At 38.1% G+C, this 20,790-nt stretch overlaps 1 protein-coding gene across 2 annotated transcripts in view; it reads left to right on the top strand.

The window, feature by feature from the left end:
• Positions 1–20,790, top strand: part of trabd2b (TraB domain containing 2B) — a 53,118-nt gene that overhangs the window by 24,016 nt on the left and 8,312 nt on the right. For both annotated transcript variants that reach the window (XM_017406895.3, XM_017406894.3), the window contains exons 3-4: positions 7,960–8,106; positions 12,421–12,595. In XM_017406895.3, coding sequence (XP_017262384.1) covers positions 7,960–8,106; positions 12,421–12,595 — 322 coding nt within the window. The remainder of the gene's footprint in view (positions 1–7,959; positions 8,107–12,420; positions 12,596–20,790) is intronic.

Below are 20,790 nucleotides of genomic sequence, written 5' to 3'. Positions count from 1 at the left end.
CTGCTCCCTCTTCTCATCTCCCTACATCTCCTAGTTAACTCTAACCATCTGGACTTTTGTCTGTTTCTTTTTTCTTCTTGAGAATGTTTTATAGTTTAAGCCTCCTACCGTATTTCATGGACTATTTCTTTTTCTTGTTTCTTACTGTACTTCTACTTTCTTTCTTGTGTTTTTTTTTTCCTTTGGTTACTTTTTTCTTTTCTCAGTACAATAGCAAAACCTCTTTAAAATATGCAAACTAAAACATACATTTACAGGAAAAATCTTTTTTTGGGTGTAAAATACAGTTCTGTTTCCAGAAAGCTGAGTCTGAGCCAAAAAAAATAAATCATTAAACAAACAAAATGATTTGAAAATCATTTTAACGGACAAAAATTTAAGTTAGAATCACTTATGGTTTAAACATTTGATTTGGTTTCTTGATGTTGAATAATGTGTGATGCTTGAAGGATGCGTGGCTGAAAGTTTAACTTGCAGACACCTTCAGAAACATCTGTCAGGATTCCTCCTTGGGAATAAACTCAGCTCCTGCTGGCTGTTCAGACACTTGTGATTTCTCTGTCTGGGTGCTGTATTTCTTGAATTACACAATTTATTTTCATGCAGCAGATTATGTGCTGTTCATGTTTCATCCAGCCCTCAGATGTGGAGTGTGCAAAAGGACAAAACATTCCTTGGGAATTATTCCAACTTAAGTCATTAGTCCAACCAAAGCAGACTAGAAGAGATAAGTGAGAGGTCGAGCCCCAGTTTGAGGTCAAGGAGGGGTGATTTAAATACACACAACTGCTCCTTTCTCATGCGGTGGAGAAGACCCTGCTCATCTGGTTTGCATAGCATCACACATAATAATGGAAGGCTGGATAAATCCAGCGAAATTTAATAAGATTTTGTCCTTAGGAAAAAATGTGAATGTAAAACCTGCTGGGATGGGAGATGGTTTGTGAGTTTTGGAAGAGATAAGCTTATCGTGACCAGATCTGATGTCTGTCTGCTCAATACAATGAATCTTATTTTCCTTCAGAACAACAGAATAAATTCAATAGTTCTGATGTAAATTTCTTGTGATTCGCTTTTTTGTTCTGTGATGAAAAAAATGCATTAAGTTTAGCCTCTAAAAATATGAAATGTTTCTCTGTTCTCCCCAGTTTTATATTGTTTTACATTGGTGTCATTTAAATTCAAAATTTTTATATTTAGGTGGAAAAAATGGCACTAATAATGTGTTATATTTCACCACTTTTCCACACCCTGCACTACTTACTGATGGGCATTTGTGGTAAGGAAGCAGCTGCTTGCGTTTTTCACTCTGGTTAGAGTGATACTTTATTATTTTCTCTGCTCTCTGTGGAGGCAGGAAAGCCAGGATGACTGACACAGTGGTGGTAGCGCCAAGTCAAACAGCAGGGTTTATTTGTGGACAAGTGTTGGGAAGACCCCCACCTCCCAATCACTGGAGACTCTTATTAAAAAGGAAGACACCACTCTTTCCAGCTGAAGTGGTTACCTTTAGGAAAAGTTTAGACTGTACAACGAAAGGAGCAGAGGTGAAGATGTAGAGAGACAACTATAAAGAATTAAATTATATAAAAAGATAAAAACTGTCATATTTCTTTTAAAACATGCCAAAAAAAGGAGGGATATTTTCCATCATTAGATCCTCACCCCCTGCCTCAGAGGAAATAAGGCAGAAAGAAGGAAAGGAAAAAAGAGGAGGCTTACTGGTGAAGCTAGGAGCAGCAGGCCTCTGCCACTTGGATTGTCCCTCTTGTAATCCCTGGATTTCCTGGGCTGAGACAGGAGGTAGACCAGACACAGCGAGAGACTTAGCGAGACAGAGAGAGTGAAAATTGAAAGGAAGTTGGAAGAGAAAAAGAAGTAGAGTCAAAAGAAAAGCTGTGTTCAAAACAGTGGTGGTGTAATTTCTGCATTATGTGGTTCGTATGCAGGTATTGCTCTAAGAAGGTTGCGGTGTGTGTAATTAAAAGCACGTGTGTTTATGGGTGGCTGCGTGTGTTTTTGAGTGTGCATACACATGTCTGTGTGTGTGTGTGTGTGTGTGTGTATGGTGGGTATTACCAGGAACAAAGAATTGGAGTAAAGCAATGTTCTAGCTTGCTGTAGCTCCTGCCAGATGCGATGAACAGAAAATGCTGCTTACCTTCAAATGAGCAAATCCAGACAGAAGACGAAGGGCTGTAAAAGTTTTTTTGGCAATGCCCTGACTTTGGAGGTCATATTTGAAACATTTTTATGCTTGACTGTTTTCTTTAAAGCTCTTTGACAGGTTACACAAGTGCCTCAAGATGAAAAAAAGGACACTAAATCTTGAGGGCTTTCTTGATAAAACAGTTTGAGTCAATGATATCACACAAGACCACTCAGACAACTTTGAAGTTGTGACATTATCTTACCATAAAATAATGTAATCTAAGTGTTTTGAAAAGTTTGAAAGATTGGACCAGCAGACATAGACCTTCATATAACTGGTGGGAGCAGTAGAGCCTGTGCCCTGCCAAGTTTCAAGCTCCAATCTGAAAGAAAATATATAAAATATGAGATAAACGAATGGAGTCCATAGCCAGATTTTTGTCAAGAATTAAGGTGTGCCTACACAGCTTATCAAACCAATCACTCTTTCATCTAAGAAATATTTTAGCTTATAGTGTCGTGTGAAATGACTCAGCTTTTCACAAACCAATGCATGACCTTGCCTTATGCACTGCCACTTTACATTTTTATAGCTACATTATAAAGTGGTAGTTGACTTTGCTGAGTAATGAAGTGCAGAAAATTAACAGATTTTGGGGGTGTTGGGGCAGTTCCAGCAAAAGCTGAAAAAGGACACTGAAACCACACTATGAAATTGTGATAACTTCAAAATATTTGACAAATCTTTCAAAAATAACTTTACATCTGGTGCTACTTTCTCTAATCTGGCTGTTTTCCTCTAACAAATAGTTCTACTTATTGCACCTCTGATTTAGCAACCATGATTTACTTTCCAGTTAGTACTTTTCTTATTATTACAGCTTTTGCCTTGGTTACAGCCAACTTGGACTACCTGCCTGCTCTTGTTTGTTGGTACTTTGAGTTTAACCGTTTATGGCAGTTTAACTGGGAAATGAAAAGTGTTTTGAAGCTAACATAAATCAAAAGAAAGTCTTAAAAGGTGCTTGTTTTCAGTGGCTCACATTTTTAAAAAATTACACTAATTTAAAATTAATAATAAAAGGTCTAAAAAATTACTAGGGTCTCTTTTGCATTTTCCGAGATCACTCGGAAGTGTGACGAATCGAGTGCCAAACACAGGAACAGGAACAAGGCAGTAAATAGCAAATATGGATAGTGTTCGAGTGAAATGGTTTAGTGCTTTGCAATTAATTGTGTAAACCAACCCAAAACTACAACAGATGTGTCATTCTTCAGCTTCCCAAAGGACAAGAAAGTTTGATGGATGTGGTTAGTTTAGCTCCTGCTCGAAAATTACAACCCTAAGTCTGGTGACTGACTGTGAAGTCAATATTTTGAAGAGGACCACCAGAAATACAAACCTACAATAGTAGAACCACTGCCTCCTGCTGTCTGGACTGCCACCGGCTGCCTCCAGTTGTCCTAATTGCCACCCGCCTCCTCTTGCTGTTCTACCGACACCCAACGCCTCTAGGTTGTCCGGTTGGGAAACTCCTTGAAGACTGTGTGACATCATTGTAAATCGTGGCAGTTCCTCTTGTGAAATGTGGGGCTCAAGTTACCGACAGCATCACCCCAGAGCCCCCCAAAAAAACTACATCACCAACCAAGGATGGAGAAAACAAAGGTTGAAGCTATTGAAGCTGTTCTACACCAATTATTTACCAACTGTGCCAAGCAGTTTTTCCCAACAATGACCCAGCAAAACCTGAACAGTTTGATATGTGCACACACAGAGAGATCTTCTGCATATTTTGTGAATTGCCAGAAACTACATGCAGTATGATGACCAACAAATAATAATAATAATTGTTTTGGCACCATTTATGAGCAGTGGTGAGCTAGGCTTTTTTAAAAATTCATTGGATAATGTTTGTGTAATAACTATGTGTGAAGAGTAATATTATATCTTTGTGGGAGTGTGTGGGTGGCTGATGGTCCGGCCAATCTCAAATGTGTTCAGCAGTCCCTAAACAGCGTCACCACTTCTGTGTACACATTCAAGAATGAAGTCATGCTGTGATACCACAATTTAAAAAACTAAATGAATGCAAAGATGTTTTTTTGAATACATTTATGGTTTTCTCTTGTGGTTCTGAGGGGAAAAGCACAATTATACGCACTGGTATCCAGTCCTGCTCTGTTGGGATCAGAGATGAGATATCACACTTCTTCTATTCTTAGGTTGCCCAGGATGTTATTTCAACTCCCTACCTTCTTCCCTTCAGTCACCTCAGGGTGCTGTGAACTCAATCCCCTTCTGTAGTCTGTATGGCTTAGGACTGCAGGGAACGCCTGCTCGACCCAGAGGAGCCCAGCAGTGTGTGTTCTGGGTCAGGGGTCCAGATCTTCTTTTTCTCAGGCAGTGAAACACAAGTGGCTCTCAGGGAAACAGGAGTGGTCGAGGGGAAAAAAACAACCTGAGACTGTTGGGACTGTTTTCTTTATTGGAGGCTGATTAAATGACCAAAGATAAAGAACTGGAGAAAGAGCTGAGTTCCCACCCTGTTTGGACAGTGTCAGTTTAAAGGTGTTTTTAAGTTTGTCTGTTTTTTAATCTTATCTCATCCCTTGCAAATTAGTTAAAGCAAAACTCCAAGAACAAACTCCAGGAATAACTTTGAGCGAAGGTGTTATGGTTAATATTCTATCAAATGAAACAGATTATGTATTTGTTTCCAACACTTCTTCTTTCTTTTCTTTCTTTTTCTAAATATGGACTTGTTCATGTAATTTAGAACAATTTTATTTTGAGTAAGGTTTTAACTGGTTAAAATCTGAATATTGCTGGGAAACAGTTTCCCATCCTACATCTCCTTATTTTTTTATCTCTTCTCTTTATCTTCATTTTGTTTTTGTTTTTCCTTTACATTCCTTTTTTCTGTTTTAGTCATTTTGTAAAAATATGGAATAGTGATTCAGTATTTCACATTGAGAGAAAAAGAGAATAATCAAGAGAGTAATTAAAGAGTGTCTTAGAAGGAAAAATGCTGATGTAAAAAGGATGTGGTTTGTCAGTGTTTGGTACATGTGATTAATTGCTGTTGTTCTTGACATGCCTATTTAGTGACTCCCACACAGTTCACAAATAAATAATTTGCTGGGGTTTAGTGCATACCCTCCAACATTTGACACTTCCTTCTCTTATACTGCAGACCACAGCTCTTTCACTCAGTCACACACTTTCTTCTTTTCAGATTTACGAAGGTGTAACAGAACTAATGCAATAGGCAAGTTTGAGCTTACTTGGGTCCAAGACTTTGTCATTAACATTTATTCATTACATACTTCAGACATTTAAAAAATTCAAACACGTTAACTCTACAGCTAAGTAACAGCTCGGCTTTAATGCCTTCCGAGGTCAATTGCTGCAGTATACACACATGTTAATACAATCTTAATTCTCCCACCCTGGTCTGACCCTGTCTTTCTGTTTTCTTTCCAACACGCTAATGAATTTTTGGAGTGCTGTGCTCAAATTGCAGACCATCCATGTGCCCTTCTCCTTCCAGCTGTTCTTATGAAGCTTTTATGCAATCACAATTGGAGTTTCTCACGCACGTATGAGACAAGATGTGAAAAAAATAAACACAGAACCAAAACTTGCAGTAGTAAATTCTGTGGGCTAACAAAGTCAGAGTTTGTTGCTTTGAAGAGGCCTGGCTGCAATAGACTTGGTATGTCAGCGTGAGTAGGCCACTTCAGCATGAGAACACCCACTCTGTCATTCAACGCACATGTGCACACACACACACACACACACACACACACACACCCATATTTAAATATGTACATCTACTTGCATGCAGAGCAATGTTTGCACTTTTTCCTCTCACGCCTTGTTTTTCCCTCTTTGCCTTCTCTTCACTGACTGACGTGCTCTCTCATTCAATGCCAGGACAAACTGAAGCACCATGGTTACAGCTGCATAGATGTTCTCTCCCCAGGAGACAGACAATATTGAAATAACAACTCCCTTAGCGACACAACCAACCATGTACTCATCCTCATGTGTGTTGTGTCTGGAGCCATTTGCCATGCAAGAAAAACTACTGAAGCTGTCAGGCTTACAATAATCCTAGAAAATGTGTGTGTGTTTGTGTGCGTTGCCAGCTCCTGACCATGAGTTTGCCCACGATCTAATTCACTGTTTCTCTTTGGAAAACCTTTGAGACATGGCCAAAAGACCTGAGGCTCAGTGGTGCAAAGTCAATAAGTTAGCCACTAGGAAGCTTTATCTTCTCTGGTCTTTCATCACACTTTAGTGATGCCTGTACTTTAAATCAAGTATGAACCCCAAATTAGATAAACATATAAACTAAAATCATGTATAATTAAATTACAACATTAGTTCCTGGACTTGGGAAGTTGGGGCCAACGCTAGGAATGCAGGAGAGCACCGAAGGTGGATTTTTTCATGAACTAAAATGTCCACAAGTTTGTGATTTGCCTCTGGTGGGGTAAAAACAATAAAATTGCCATAACTACATAAAGAAAAAGAAAACACTGGAGGAAACCTGTCAGGACAGAATGAATAAGTTCAGACTTAGCACAGTGTCATGCAGAAGGAGGAAAAGTTAGAGGCTTTGGCAGAGCGATAAGAGGAGGATGAAGCATGTATAATCTCAGGTGCAAGAGGAGAAGGAGTAGAGTAAGAAAAGTAACAGGGTAAAAGAGGAGGAGGGTAATCAGAGAGTAAAACACACTGCTAGTTTGCCATTTCTCTTGCTAGATTAAAGAGAAAAAGGGGCTAAAACAAAAGGAAGTCCATGACATTGGTTAGCAAACACCTTGAGCTTAGATGGAAGGAGAGAAAAAGTCACAAGTTTGAGCTTAGTGCTTGGTTGTGATTATCCCTCCGCTCCGGAAAGGTTACCTGGAGTTTAAACATTCAATACGCACGGCAGAGGCATTTCTGATTGAGAAAACATGATTGCATGAATTACAACCCAGAATTTTACATTGGCTTCTATTGGCTGTGCAGCTGTATTGGCCTTAAGCTGCTTCACAAATCATCTGATGCTTTTCCAGCAGTATTTTCCTCAGTGGAGTTTCTGATTTGTATCATGGACACAAATCCGTCTGGTTTAGTTTGAAGATATCGTGGGCTAAGTCCTGCGTTCTTACCAAGTCAGCTGAGACTGTCATATAAAGTCCCATGTGCAACTGTGTGAATCTGCTGCAGCACAATACATAAAGTAAAAGGTAAAAAAAAAAAATCAACATTTAGTACACTTCTGGTTCTTGCTCAACAATGGTTGACAGCTAAGTCTTGGTTGCCAATCCAGTCAGAGGTGGCGTGGGATTGTAACGGGTGTGAGAGTGGAGGTTAAGTCCTGGTGTCTGACACAGCTGTGGAGATTTTTTTTTTTTTTCTTTGGCTGGCTGGCTGCTGCAAGCTATAAATTCTTTCTAAAGAGGGTTTACTTTTGGTTTTAATGGGTGTTGTAAATTTACAGCGCCCTCATACTTGACAAAGAGAAAAAGGGATTATTTTTAGAGGTTTTTTTTCTCTTCCTTCATCTCTCTTTTTATTCCTCTATTCTCTTTTTCCTTGAGAAGAAAGTCAGAAGATCTTTGCCATGTTTTTTGTGGTCTTGTTTGGTAAGAGGGTATGGAAACTGTATGAAACTAAAACAACCTGTATAACTTTGACAATTAGCATAATGCCTTCATGTTATGTTTTCATCAAGTGCTGGTTCTAGTGAATTTGTGGATGCAGAAAGTCGTTGCATCCTTCCCATGTTTCTGTCTCTATCCCTGCAGGTACTATTTGCTTTGAACCAGACGCTGCTGCAGCATGAGGGCGTCCGAGCAGGCAGCCTGCAAGGCTCCTACACCACTGAAGATCTCATCATACACTACAACTGTGGAGACCTCAGCTCCATCATCTTCAACCATGACACCTCACAGGTTTGTTACTTTTCTCTCCTTTAAATGGGCCACGTGAAAATAAAAGACAAAAACACTCCCCTGCCCATTTCTTAAAGGCCAAAACTGAGTTAAATTATTCTGCTTTGTATTAGCCTTCTGCAGGAAAATCTAGTCATTTAAAACAGCTGGCTTTTTAAAGTTTCACTAATAAAACCATACAGAACATAAAATGAACCACCTGTCCACCCCATAACAAATGATCTGATGCTTACTTTGGTTTGCCAAAAAACACAAAATTAGATATCATCTCTCTTATTTTCCCATTTACAAAGCTGTATGTGCTCCAATAACAATGAGCTGCATTTGACGTTTCCTCTAAATTTGTAAAGTTGTTGCCAAAAAAGTGTCAGATAAAAAAGTACCTAAATACTATGATAACAGTGCACTGTACTGTCTTGATAACAGCTTATCCAGATATATGGGGTGGGACAAACAAAAGAGCTTTCATCGCATACACCACACATACATCAGTCATCCATAGTTTATTTTCTGCAGATGGAGCATAAAAATAATCTGTGCAGCAAAAACTGAAACAATGCGCAAACACAATTATCTTATTTTATATGTTGTGCCAATGTTTTGCCAAAGTTTGACAACTAGTAAGACACAATATTACACATTGATATTTTAACGCTCCTGAAGCCTTCGTAACTGGAATGAGGAAGAGAAGCCCTTGTACCTTTGGCTGAATTTGACCCGAAAGCCTTGCATGCCAAGGTTTTAAACAAACATCTCTTGTAATTAGTTATGGCTGAGAGTATGAGTTTGGGATGACTCTCAGCCACTACCATACCACATTTTAGCTCAATATGTGTAAAATTAACTGAGTTACAGCCATTTTTGTGTTTGTCAAGGTTGTCTTGAACTGTGTTGACTCCAAAAGTTAATCAGTTGTAGATGTTCCTCCAGTGATTACTTTCTGAGGGTTTTATTAAAGCCTGTTCAGTAATTCATGAGATACAGTAGTTTCAGTATACCAGTATATTTTTTTGTGTAAAAGACAATCCCTTTAAATACTTTTTCAGGAAATCTTAAGGGAAAGCTATAATAGTGTGCAATCAATTTAATATTACGGAATCCTTGGACTATAGGGAAAATCATAACTTAAAGTGCTTCAGGCAGCTGAGCTCAGCTACTAACAGCTTAAGTCTAAAACCATCTGCACCACTGTTCAAAACCCCAAATCTGTCAAGACCCTGGATTTGAGTTGGCATACTTTTCATACCCACTTCTCTGCCATTACATAATCATCACCTCAAGCTTTTAGGCTTGTACATCAGTTCCACACATCTGCACATTGCCATATTAATACTTCTCAACCTCAAGGTACCTGATAGTCTGACACTTTAATAGCTGTAACTGAAAACACACCATTGTACCCCGCCTCCCCACCAAACACCAAGTCAGCTTTTCTGAATGTTAACATTCCCTCCGTCTGTTAAAAGGCTATTCAGTACACAGCACCTATAAATACATAGTAAAGGCCATGCAGTTGCTGTTTTTATAGTCTTGAATGCAGATTTACTCAAAAGCCCACCATATACAGTATCGCGCAGAAGTCTTAGACTACTCATTTTTATATTTTGTTTTGCAAGAGGCAAGCATTCTGGTATTTCTTTTAAATGGCCTTAAGCAGTCGATTTTCAGGGTTTCAAAAAGTCTAAAAGTATTTTGAATGTGGCTTTTTCAAAAAATTTCTTGGCAAATCTTGAAACAAACCATTTCCAGATTTTTTTTCTACAAGTACTGTCACAAGGTGGAGATATGGCGGCGAACCCAGAACGCAGACGCATGGCTTAAAACGAACGTAAATCCTTTATTAAACTAAAATACAAACAAAAGGGCTGGCGTGGCAGCAAAACAAACACTAACAAAATCCAACAGGGAGGAGCGAAGGCAAAACCAGACGGAACAAGAATTAACAGGCAAAGCGGAATGATCCAGTGGTGTGTGAGAGAAAATGACCAGGTTATATGCACAGGGGATAATTATGGGAAGTGGGCACAGGTGAGTGATTACAATGACTTAGAGGTGGAGATGGGCGTGGCAGATAATCAGGGGCAAAAGAGTGACTGGAGAGGAGTGAATAGTGACAGCAAACATGAACATGAAAAACTAAACTGAAACAAGACAATAATCAAAACAACAAACTGAAAATACCAAAACTATGACAAGTACATAGAGTTGAATGAATGAATTAGTTTTTTTTAAGCCACTTAAAACTCTTAACATGTATTTATTAACCAGCATTAACCTTCCTAATTCATTTTTAAGTCACATTAACATACCTCAATTCATCACTTGACTGCTGAGATTCCACAGGGTTTTCATTAGATTAGTGATGGTATCACAGTGACCAAATCCAGCATGTGAACATATTACATCTAACAAAGTATTAAATAAATATTACAGAGTCCTATAAAGGATTACAACGAAAACTCCACGTTTAAAAAAGAACTAAAAACAAATAAAGATTCTGGCTCTTGAGCAAACTGTGTTGATGACCTCCCACATTGAAGGTGCACAAAGCATAGGTACAAAAGCACCCCATGCCTCAGTTTTTACTCCAAATCAACATACACATCTCTTTTTCTTGTTTTCCCATATTTATTAATCATTACAGATTTATCCACCTCTTTTTCTCTATGGATCATGAGGGGCTTGTTAGCCCTTAGCTTCATCTGCAGTCACCACTATAGGTTTTTCTCTCACGAGTGCTTTAAATCATAGCAATTTATCTCCTGCTGCATGTGGCATAATAACATGTATGAACTCTTTCTCACTCTCTGTTTTCAAATGAAGAAGTTAGCTTTCAATAAATGAAAAGCAGAGGTATCCAAAAAACTCCTGCCTTGTGGATTTGTCATGTGGAAATATAGTTGTCTCCAACTTTGTCAAGTAAAATATTACTGAAAGTCAAATGAAATAGAGCATAACACTAACATTTATCAACAAAATTACTATTATTTCTTCACAGACAAAAACTGATCTGCTTTGTTGGTTAAAACAGGGAATAAAAATGGAAACAAGAGAGAAGTAAATACAGAAGAGAACAGATGAGAAAAGGAGTTTAAGGAGCAAATGAGAGAGAACAGAAGGAAACTGCTCCATGACAGGAACTTGAGACACTAAGTTACCAATGTTACCTGAAGAAAAAAAAAGATAGGAAGTATTTTACCATCACTCTACATTTCCTGTTCAGTTTGGATAAAGAACAGGTAATGGTCCTTCCTGTGATAACTTACATACAATTAGTTCAGCAGCCCCACCTTTGACCTAGTTATGGCAGGTTTTTTTTTTTTTTGTTTATCAAAATATATGTGCAGTCAGTCAACCTTTATGTGAACCAGATTTTGGCAAGAACAGCTGAGGGACTGAGTCAAATATACAGTAGGCTGTTTTTTTATGGTGTGCACCTGACATTTATCATAGCTGACATTAAATATTTGGTTTCAAGGATTTGATTTCGATCATTGCTTTATGGTGTGGATATGCACCTTTAAAGCATCAACTGTACATTGAGATACAAACACTCAGACCACAATAAAAGGGGGTCTGGGTCACAAATGACCAAATCTTTTAAAGATCACAAACATCAGTGTGCTTCAGCTCATGCTGAAGAACAAATTGATTTGTTTCTCACCAGATAAAAACAACATACTAGAACTTTGAGATTCTTGGTTAATGTTAGCTTTGTTTTGCACGAAAATAACCAAGTGCACAATAAAAGTTCAGCACTGAAGTGTGAGTGACTTTGTAGTGTATGAAATCATGCAATCGGGGTCCAAAATAATAACAACTTCATGTACCGTTTTTCAAAATTACACCCATGTGGAATGTAGACATTTTGTGTTTGTAAAATGAAATGAAAGTTCCTGTTTGTCCTTGTCTGCCTGGTTTAAAATAAACAACACAGTAATCATAGCTTTCACTCTAGATGTTACTGTACAGGTCCATTTTTTGTACTTCCCTTAGGGAAGTCCCAAACATAAAAATATTTCTGCATAAATCTTACTTACACATGCATACGTTTCATTTTTTTATTGATGTGCTTTTATCTAAACAACGCCTGTACAGCTTTAAACTTTTCTTCAAGCGGTCACACCAGAAATACCTCCAGGACTCCCACTTACATGGGCCTCAACATTTTTTATTATTATTATTTGCCCTTTTCTTTATTTTTTATATTTGATGTATAATTTGAACGGGTCTTCAAATATGACAGTTAAGTTGGATTTTCTACCTGGAAGGTTTCAAATTCTTGTCCCCTCACAGTGTCTCTGTTTTTTTCAGCTCCCTCACTTCATTAACAGATCCCTGCCAGCACATGACCGCATGACAGCCCAGCAGATTGACAGCTACTTCCGCCAGGAGCTCATCTACAAACGCAACGAGCGAATGGCCCGACGTGTGTCCACGCTGTTGCAGAGAAATCCCAACCAGACTTACTTTTTTGCTTTTGGTGCAGGTAAGACAGTCACTGAAGAAACATCTGGAATTTGTGTAATGACGACTCATTGAGTGTGTAATGGTGGACATTAGGTCTGCTCACCTTTTGTTTATGTGTGTTTGGCATGTCTAAGTTGGAAGCCAAACATGCAGTCACATAGCTTGAACTCCATCCTGTTTTGTTTTTTTCCAGTTTTTCCAAGTACATTCTTATTGAATCTGAGTGTGTGTTTTTGCATCTAATTAAAGATCAGGAGTGGGTGTGAAAATCAGGCTTTCTTTGATTTGGAGCGATGATTCTGTCAGTGCTAATGTGTTTATGGTGAACAAATTTGCTCTTATTTGTCTTTAAAAGTAAAACGTCAGAAAAAGCAGACTGATTATATTGTTCAATGGTTCCCAGATCTCTGGCATGCAAAACCTCTGTACATACATGTGAGAGTACACAAACACACACTTGCACAGAAGTCTCAATTACAACCAGTTCCCACCTCAGAAATGAAGAAACCATGAGCTTGTTTGTTTCAATTAGCATTCCTGGCTAATGCTACTAATGTTTCCTGAATGGTGTGACGTGTCCTGAGGGAAGCATGTTTGTGTGTGTGTCTTCGAACACACAGACATGTTGTAGCGTTTTTGCCAGAATAAACAGGTGGTGGGTGGGTGTCTGTTTCGTCTGTTTACTGTACAACTGTGTTTGTGTTTGTGAATGTGAAAATGGGTGGCACCGCCTCTGGGCCGTGTGTGTGTGGATTTAATTACGTGTGACTTTGTGCAAGTGTGTGCCACAGTGTATGATTAATGCTGAACGCCTGGTTCCTTCCTTTGGGCCTTTCTTTTTTGCTCCCAGTGCTCTTTGTGGTATTTGGACAGGACCACTGTTGCACTATCCAGCTGCAAAGTGTGTCTCTATCCAGATGTAAGTGAACACTGTCAGTAAGCCTGCAGTACGTACTTTGACTCTGATGATGGAAATAATGTAGATACATATAAATATATATTTAGAGATATATGTGCAAGTAAATGTTAAAGATAGTGACTTCTTATGTTATAAACCAGTTGCATAGAAACAAAAATCTTCTGTTTGTCATGTGAGAAAAAAAGGCGATTATGGACGTGGTGTGAAGATAAAATAGGACAAATTTAAAGAATCATCCATGCTTTCTTTTGCAAAGTGTTGATTTCTTTACATTTTTGGGTGGGATGTGACAAAATCTACTGAAGGAAAAGAGTCAAACTTCCCTCCTCCCCTTTACTAACCTTATGTTTTGTGTGTTTACATTGAGAGGAAGAGTGGTAGCGTATTCAAAAACTGCTGTAGTTTTTCTTTCTCCAACATGGACATACTGGGAAAGTTCCAGTTAGTCCAGCAGCATAGATGTTCTGTGAACATGTCTGTCGGGTCACCTAAAGGCTATAGTCTTGTGTGTGTGACAAGACTGACAGCTAGTGTGAAGTGACAGGAACCATTACAGTTAGCCTGTTGGGTGAGCTCATACAAGCTCACACACACGCATACACCAGGAGTTCTTTTTAAACATGTATAATGTACCTCTTCATAAATGAATGCATACTTCACAACACGCAAAAACAGAAATAGTCCTTAGAACTCAGTAAACATCTGCATTGGGTTAGAGTTTGATTTACTGCAGCAGGGGCTAATTAGGAACTGGATACTATGTCTAAATTGTCCAAAAATGTCTGACAATAAAGTAGAAATACTGATTAAATTACATCATATATATACTTTTATTATGAATGCAGTTTAACTATTTCAGAAAATTAAAGATACAATAATTCAAGAGAACACTATTTATGCCCTTTCATGAAAATTTGCTTATAGTGAGATACATATATGAAACTGCAGTCTGCACAATACAGCCAAAGTTGATACTATGGCCACATTGATATAACTCAAGACAAATAATAAATCCTAACACCCTCAGCTCATGGGGCAGGTGTAGATGGGCGTGGCAGGCAAACAAGTGATTGGCTGAGGACTAGTGAATGATGACAAAGAACACAGGGCACAGGGAGCAAAAAAAAAAAAACAACTAACAAAACTAAACACAGGAAAAAACAGAAACAGAAGAGAAACAATAGCCCCAAAACAAAAGAAAACTAAAAGACCAAACCCAAATCCTGAAAGATACTGTGTAAACCTTTTATAAATCAGTCTAAGTAACTTTTCTCAGATTTTAATTACATGTTGCTTCCTTTTTCTCATGTTTTATTTCTCTGCTCAGAACACTGATGCATGTCTTTATGGTCCTGTAAATGTCCCTACTGGTCCCAGTTTCCCACTGGCCATAGCCAGCCATGAAATGTTTTCCTCCAGTGATGCCAGGTTGTATTATGTGGCAACCTGGACTCCCAGAAATCTGGCTGCGCTGACATTTCTCCTCAAAACTTTTGGAACTTGCTCTTATGGTTTTTTTCTAATATCTAACATCAGAGCGTATTCGGAATAATAAATGGGTCAGGGAGTGCAAAGGTTAAGATTCTCCAGACGTTTTTTAAAAGTAAAGACAGCCGAGGGAGGTGAAATACAGATATTCCCAGAACAAATGTGGGTGTGCAGCAATGTGATCAAATAAAATTCAATCTTTATAGTGAGAGCTCAGATCATATTAAAATGATGTGTGTGCGTAGCTGCAGGCATTGGACAGCAGACTTTCTTCTTGTGGATTGTAAAATAAAATAATTGTAACATGGGACTTAAGACATTTTGTAACTGCGATCGACAAAGGTTTGATATTTTTTGCTAGGAAACAGCTATCCTTGTGTCTATCATCTGTTTTTGTGTTTATTGGAATATTTCTGCCAGACAGCTGTATTAAAAGCCCTTCAAACTTCATTTACTTTGGACCAGTCACTTTCAGCAGGAACTAAAAGCATAAAGGAAAACAGGACGGATTGTCAGAAACAAGCCAGGGTCAGCTTTCAGGTCAGAGCCTCCAAAGTTACTCATGTTGGAAGAGTTTTATTCAAAGTGTAATTAAACTATATGACGTGTGCATAAAACAGTTCAGGCAGGAAATTAATTTCTGCTCAGCTCAGCACCTTGCACACAAACCTCCTCCTATTCTTTCATTGTACACCTCCACCTTTCTGGAGTTTCAAGTGTATACATCCCAATAGTAGTAGAGGGAAGTTTTTGGTAATTTGAATATAAATAAATATTGGATATGCAATTAATATCAGCTTTTTACATTTTTATTATAAACCAGCAGTAGGAATTCTGCTGAGCACAATGTTATTGAACTGATTTTTGTCAAGCATTTATATTCAAATTTCCATGTCCCTCCTTATTTTTTCCATTCTGTCTCTCCAAAGTCCCTCATCATGTTTCTGTACACCATTGTGGTCACTGCTGTTCATTATTACTATTAGCATCATATAATGTGGGGCAATCAGAGGAACCCACTGTAGCATGGCGTAGCATTTTTAACGTGGCCAAATGAAAGCATCACAGTTTCCCCTTTGAACAAAATGACACAATATCACCAAATGATAGAGATAAAAAAGAGTCACTGGCAACACATTGCACTGTTTTTTCAATATTAATAATGAACGAACCTTAAAGAGCATTTTCCATTGTTTGTAACAAAATCCATTCTGTTGTCACCTCATTCAGTCACATGGAAACTAAAAATGTAAACACACACACTTGAGTTATTTGTGCTAAGGAGCGGAGGCTTGAGAGGGTAGACAGTGTGTTGTTGGGGCTTGGTGATGTGCTTCAGGAAGTTTTCATTTGCCAGTTCCCTGGCTGCTGCTGCTGCCCATTTTATTGAAAACATCCCGTGGAATTTCCTGACGCACACTTACACAAGTGGCTGTGTACACGCGCTACTCAAAGTCAAATGATCTCCACATTTTTATCACCAAAAATAGCAACCAGTGTCAAACGTAGTTTTGTTTGTTTTGAAGTCGTTGTGACATTTCATTTCCTTTAAAGTTGATTTTTGTCCACATGTCCTGTGTGTGTAAGCCTGTAACAGCTTGGGCAGGGTCTGCCTGGCAGCATGTCACTTCGTCTCTGTGACTCTTCCCCTCCTGATGCACATTTGCTTTCTCAGCCTTTTTCCTCATTTATCTGTCTGCCTTTCTGTCTCATCCTTAACTTCAGTCTGTTTGTCTCGTGCTTCTGCTCTGTGGCTTAGGTCTGCTCTCTCAGTCCTGTACATCTGTTACTCTTTTTTTCTTCATTAAACTGCCACCATTTCTTGCTGCTGTCTATCTCTGTCTCACTTCATGCATTTTTTTTTCCTGCACAAAGTTTTGAAACGTTTTTATGGTGTGACAGAGATGCTACTTCTGCACGTCATGTGTTTGTGAATCTTTTGCTCTGTGCAGAGGATAGATATGAGAAGGAGAGAGAGAGATGGAAGGATAACTTTAGTACTGCTGACAGTTTTGGCTTAGCACAAATTTAGATTTATTTTTAACACCAGTGTGTTTTGACCCTTAAGGGTCAGGGTTGTTTATCTGGGGTTAATCTGGTGGATCGGCTCTGGGATACTCCTGTCCTGCCTCAGTGACCCTTTTAAAATGCTCCTCAAAGCTCATTCTCCTTGTTACATTCTTTTGTGTGCTACATTTTGCTTTCCACTTAATGTCTTTATGCTTATTTTGAAGTACTGCATGGCAAAAGACAAATGGAAATAGCATCAGCTTTGAAAACCAAACGTTGTGATAAAACAAAGTCTGTCAGCAAGATGTTTGGCTGAGTCAATTGTGTTCTCCTTGCACAAACTGGGCTTTGTGGTGTGTGTGTGTGTGGTGGGCTTTCCTCAATGTCAGATATTTAATATTTTATCTGGTGTATCTGCCTTTTTAATCACTTGCTGAAAGTAACCCTTACTGCTTGAATTTTTCAGCTATGTCTTCTCATTTTGGTAGCAGGAATGCTGCAGCTAACAGAGAGGAAAGAATGCATTCCTACTACGTTTGTGGGCTTAAAGTACGGGACAAATAAAACACGTGTAGCAGGAGACCAATGTAAACTGTGGGAAATTCAATTTAAAGTATCTTGTGTTTTAAACTTTCACAAAATTGAGAATTGTGATGCTTTGTATAACAAGATGTTGTGACATGTCTTTACTATAAGAGCAATGCAACTTTTTTTTCCAATACATTTTCTCTTTTTTTTTATTATTTAGTGGGATGTTCCTTCAATGCTCCATTAGAGAACTCAAAAGAAAAATAGACATGTAATACTCAATGCAATAATTAATAAAAATCTCAAATAAGTCCAAAAAGTTGAATATAGGATTGGACACCACTGCCTTCTACTTTCAGACACTTTCACACATATATACTTTTTTACTACAACATTTGTAAAAAATACACATAAAGCTTTGCCGTTTCAGCCACATTTGAGCACAGTTGATTGAGGATGTTAATACATAGCTTTACACAGCAAAAGCAGAACTGATCTGGTTATTGTTCAGTCTTTTTGTAAATGATCAAGAATGGAAGTTTGTAAGTTTGGTAACTATTAGCTGCATTCACTGGATTTCTTTCTATAATTAAATCAGCACAGCTCATTAGCTTGTTCAAAGATCCCACGCTTCATTTACAACTGAAATAACATTTTTCTTGTCTTTTGGTGGCCAGTAAACTTAACGCTACATTTCATGAACACATTTACGCTGCAGTTTGTCTTTGTTTGATCTTTCAAGCATTTGAATATGACTTACATGCTCACAGGAGGAAAGTATCAAGGCCTCAATAGTAGAAGAATACATAGCCTCGATTTTAGGGACCAGTGGCTCAGCTGGTGTTTTTTTTAATTGTATTCACATGTTTGTCCTTGTTGTAAATCAAATCCTGATTGAAAAGAACAAATGAGAACCAGCTGACCTGGAGGTTCTGAGAAACACCTGAAGTGAGACCAATTAGTTTTAGTCAGTGCAGACTCAGACGCAGCTCAGAAACACACACATTTACTCACTTTCATAGGCTTCATACCCAGTCAGTCACATACTTGTACACTTATTTTCGTGTAACTCGTGCTCAAAGAAAAACTAGATCTGTACAACTTCTGTAAGCAGCACACATATACCCATACCCATAAACAAAACAAAACAAACAACAAAAAAAAAAACAAGACCATTTGTACATAGACATGTTGCTGCTGTTGGCCCCTGAATTTGATCACCTCAGCTCTCTTGATTGTATTTGACCACAACATTTACCAGAGCTCACACGTGAACAGGTTGCCAGGAGTTGTCAATCACAGCTCCTCAATGTGGTGCAAAGAGACAAACTGACATTGTGCTGCATGCAAAGGAAATTAAGACATTATGGCTCCAGATTGCCTATATTTATTCCTTTAGATACCCAGCTCAACACTGAGAGTGTATTTTCACCATTTGAGCTTTGTGTGTCAAGTGAAAGCAGCAATCTTTTTTCAAGGCACTGGTTACTGTGGGTAGTTGTTTCTGCAGCTCTGCTCTGGTAAAACAAAGGCTGCCATGTGATTTATAGAGGGATCCCATTGCTGTTAAAACTGTAAATGGAAGTGCACAGCAAGGCGTAGGGATGTTGAGCTTATTAAAATCTTTGTAGAATTACTCATAAGGTCTTCAAGGAAATTGTGGTGGTGCTCACACATGGTTAGCAACACAAACAGGTGCACAATTATATGCGTTCACTGCTTTTTGCATAAAAGAACACACGCGGGTCAGCACATTAGCAGTTGCCAAATTAAAAGGGAGCTCTGATGTGAATTAGGTCATAACACGTGCTGTACTTTCACACACAACAAAGGCACAAATTACCAATAAATAGTTCACTGTGCGTGACAGTTAAGTTGCCTCTGCAAGCGGCAAATCTTGATCAAAGTAACTTTATCCCAGATCAATTTCTTGACTCCACTTTTATCAACATCAATTGTAAGCTAAAACTTAAAGAAGAGATTTTGAAAAAAACAACCTCATGAAAAATTTAGATATGAACCAGCTGATGTTTTATTGATGTTTTATTGCCCTCTATCAAACAACAATAAATAAAAAAGCAATTGTGTGTTATTTTGTAGTCAGAATGCCTAATATTTCTTGATAGTTTCTCCTATACTAAACCCTAATCCTAACCATTATACTAATACAATGTAACAGCTCCATACTTAATACTGTGTTTTTCTGCTTACCTTTCTACGTTCAGGCGTCCCAAATTTTTCAAACCTCATTGAGTGACTTATTATATATGTTGCAACAATTTGTACCAACTGAAAACAATCGAGGAAAAGTCAGTGCATTTCATTTGAATCTGTGATCCAGACATGTAGGTGACAAAAGATAAACCAAAAATCTAAAATCTCATTCAAGCTCATCTCCAGCAGCTGTTATCACAAGTATGGTGCAATACAGATTCAAAACTTATCAATGAGGGACAGAAAGTAGATGTATTCCAGGCTCATTTATTAGATTTTTAATCAAAAATAGTTGATTTTTTTTTGTATTCTTATTTAAATTGAACATGACTAGAAAGAGCCCCAACATAAGTAAAACATGAAAAATGTCTTTAAAATTGGGCTTACTGTCTCAGCCAAAGACATATGGCTGAGCTGGGAAGAAAAACCCCAGTCATCCAGTTGTAAGTCTACTGTTCTACCACTAAACCACATCCACCACTAGCTAGTCAAGAAAGGTCTAAATTGTCAAAAATGTTGTCTTGACTTCAGAAACTTTAAAGGTTTTTGTGTGAGTTAAGGTGGTCCGGTGTGTTTTATGTATTTACCTACAATTTCCTTCCAATTCAACACCTACATACACATCAAAAAAGACTTGCATAATTAGAGGAATTCTAGTTTCCTCATTTTCTCTGTCTATACTTAGATCACATTTTCAAACAAATCCAGTGACTCATAAACACTTGCTAAATTTAAAGTAACTTTTTTCCCTCTGTTGATTCGATTGAGCTTCTGTATTCTCCCTGTTTCATCAGCACTTAACTCTCTTTAATCTGTTGTTTAGATGGGTCAGAGGAACAGTTTATGTCTGTTTGGATAATAAAGCAACAGTACCCAGCAAATATTGAAGGGAGACCGTACATCGGTTCAGTCCTCCTACCATCTGATCCTGCCTTTTGTCTTTTTTCCATTAATTTGATTTTCTTTCCTCTGCAGTTTTTATATGAAGTGGTCTTTTTGCAACAGGGGTTTTTCTTATTTTTCGAACTAAAAGTAGAAGAAAAAAACAGCACTGA

Source organism: Kryptolebias marmoratus, linkage group LG24 (genome assembly GCF_001649575.2).
Source record: "Kryptolebias marmoratus isolate JLee-2015 linkage group LG24, ASM164957v2, whole genome shotgun sequence".
In the NCBI taxonomy this organism is placed as follows: Eukaryota; Metazoa; Chordata; class Actinopteri; order Cyprinodontiformes; family Rivulidae; genus Kryptolebias; species Kryptolebias marmoratus.
Note: the sequence above shows the minus strand (reverse complement) of the source record. Positions and strands in the feature narration are given on the sequence as shown.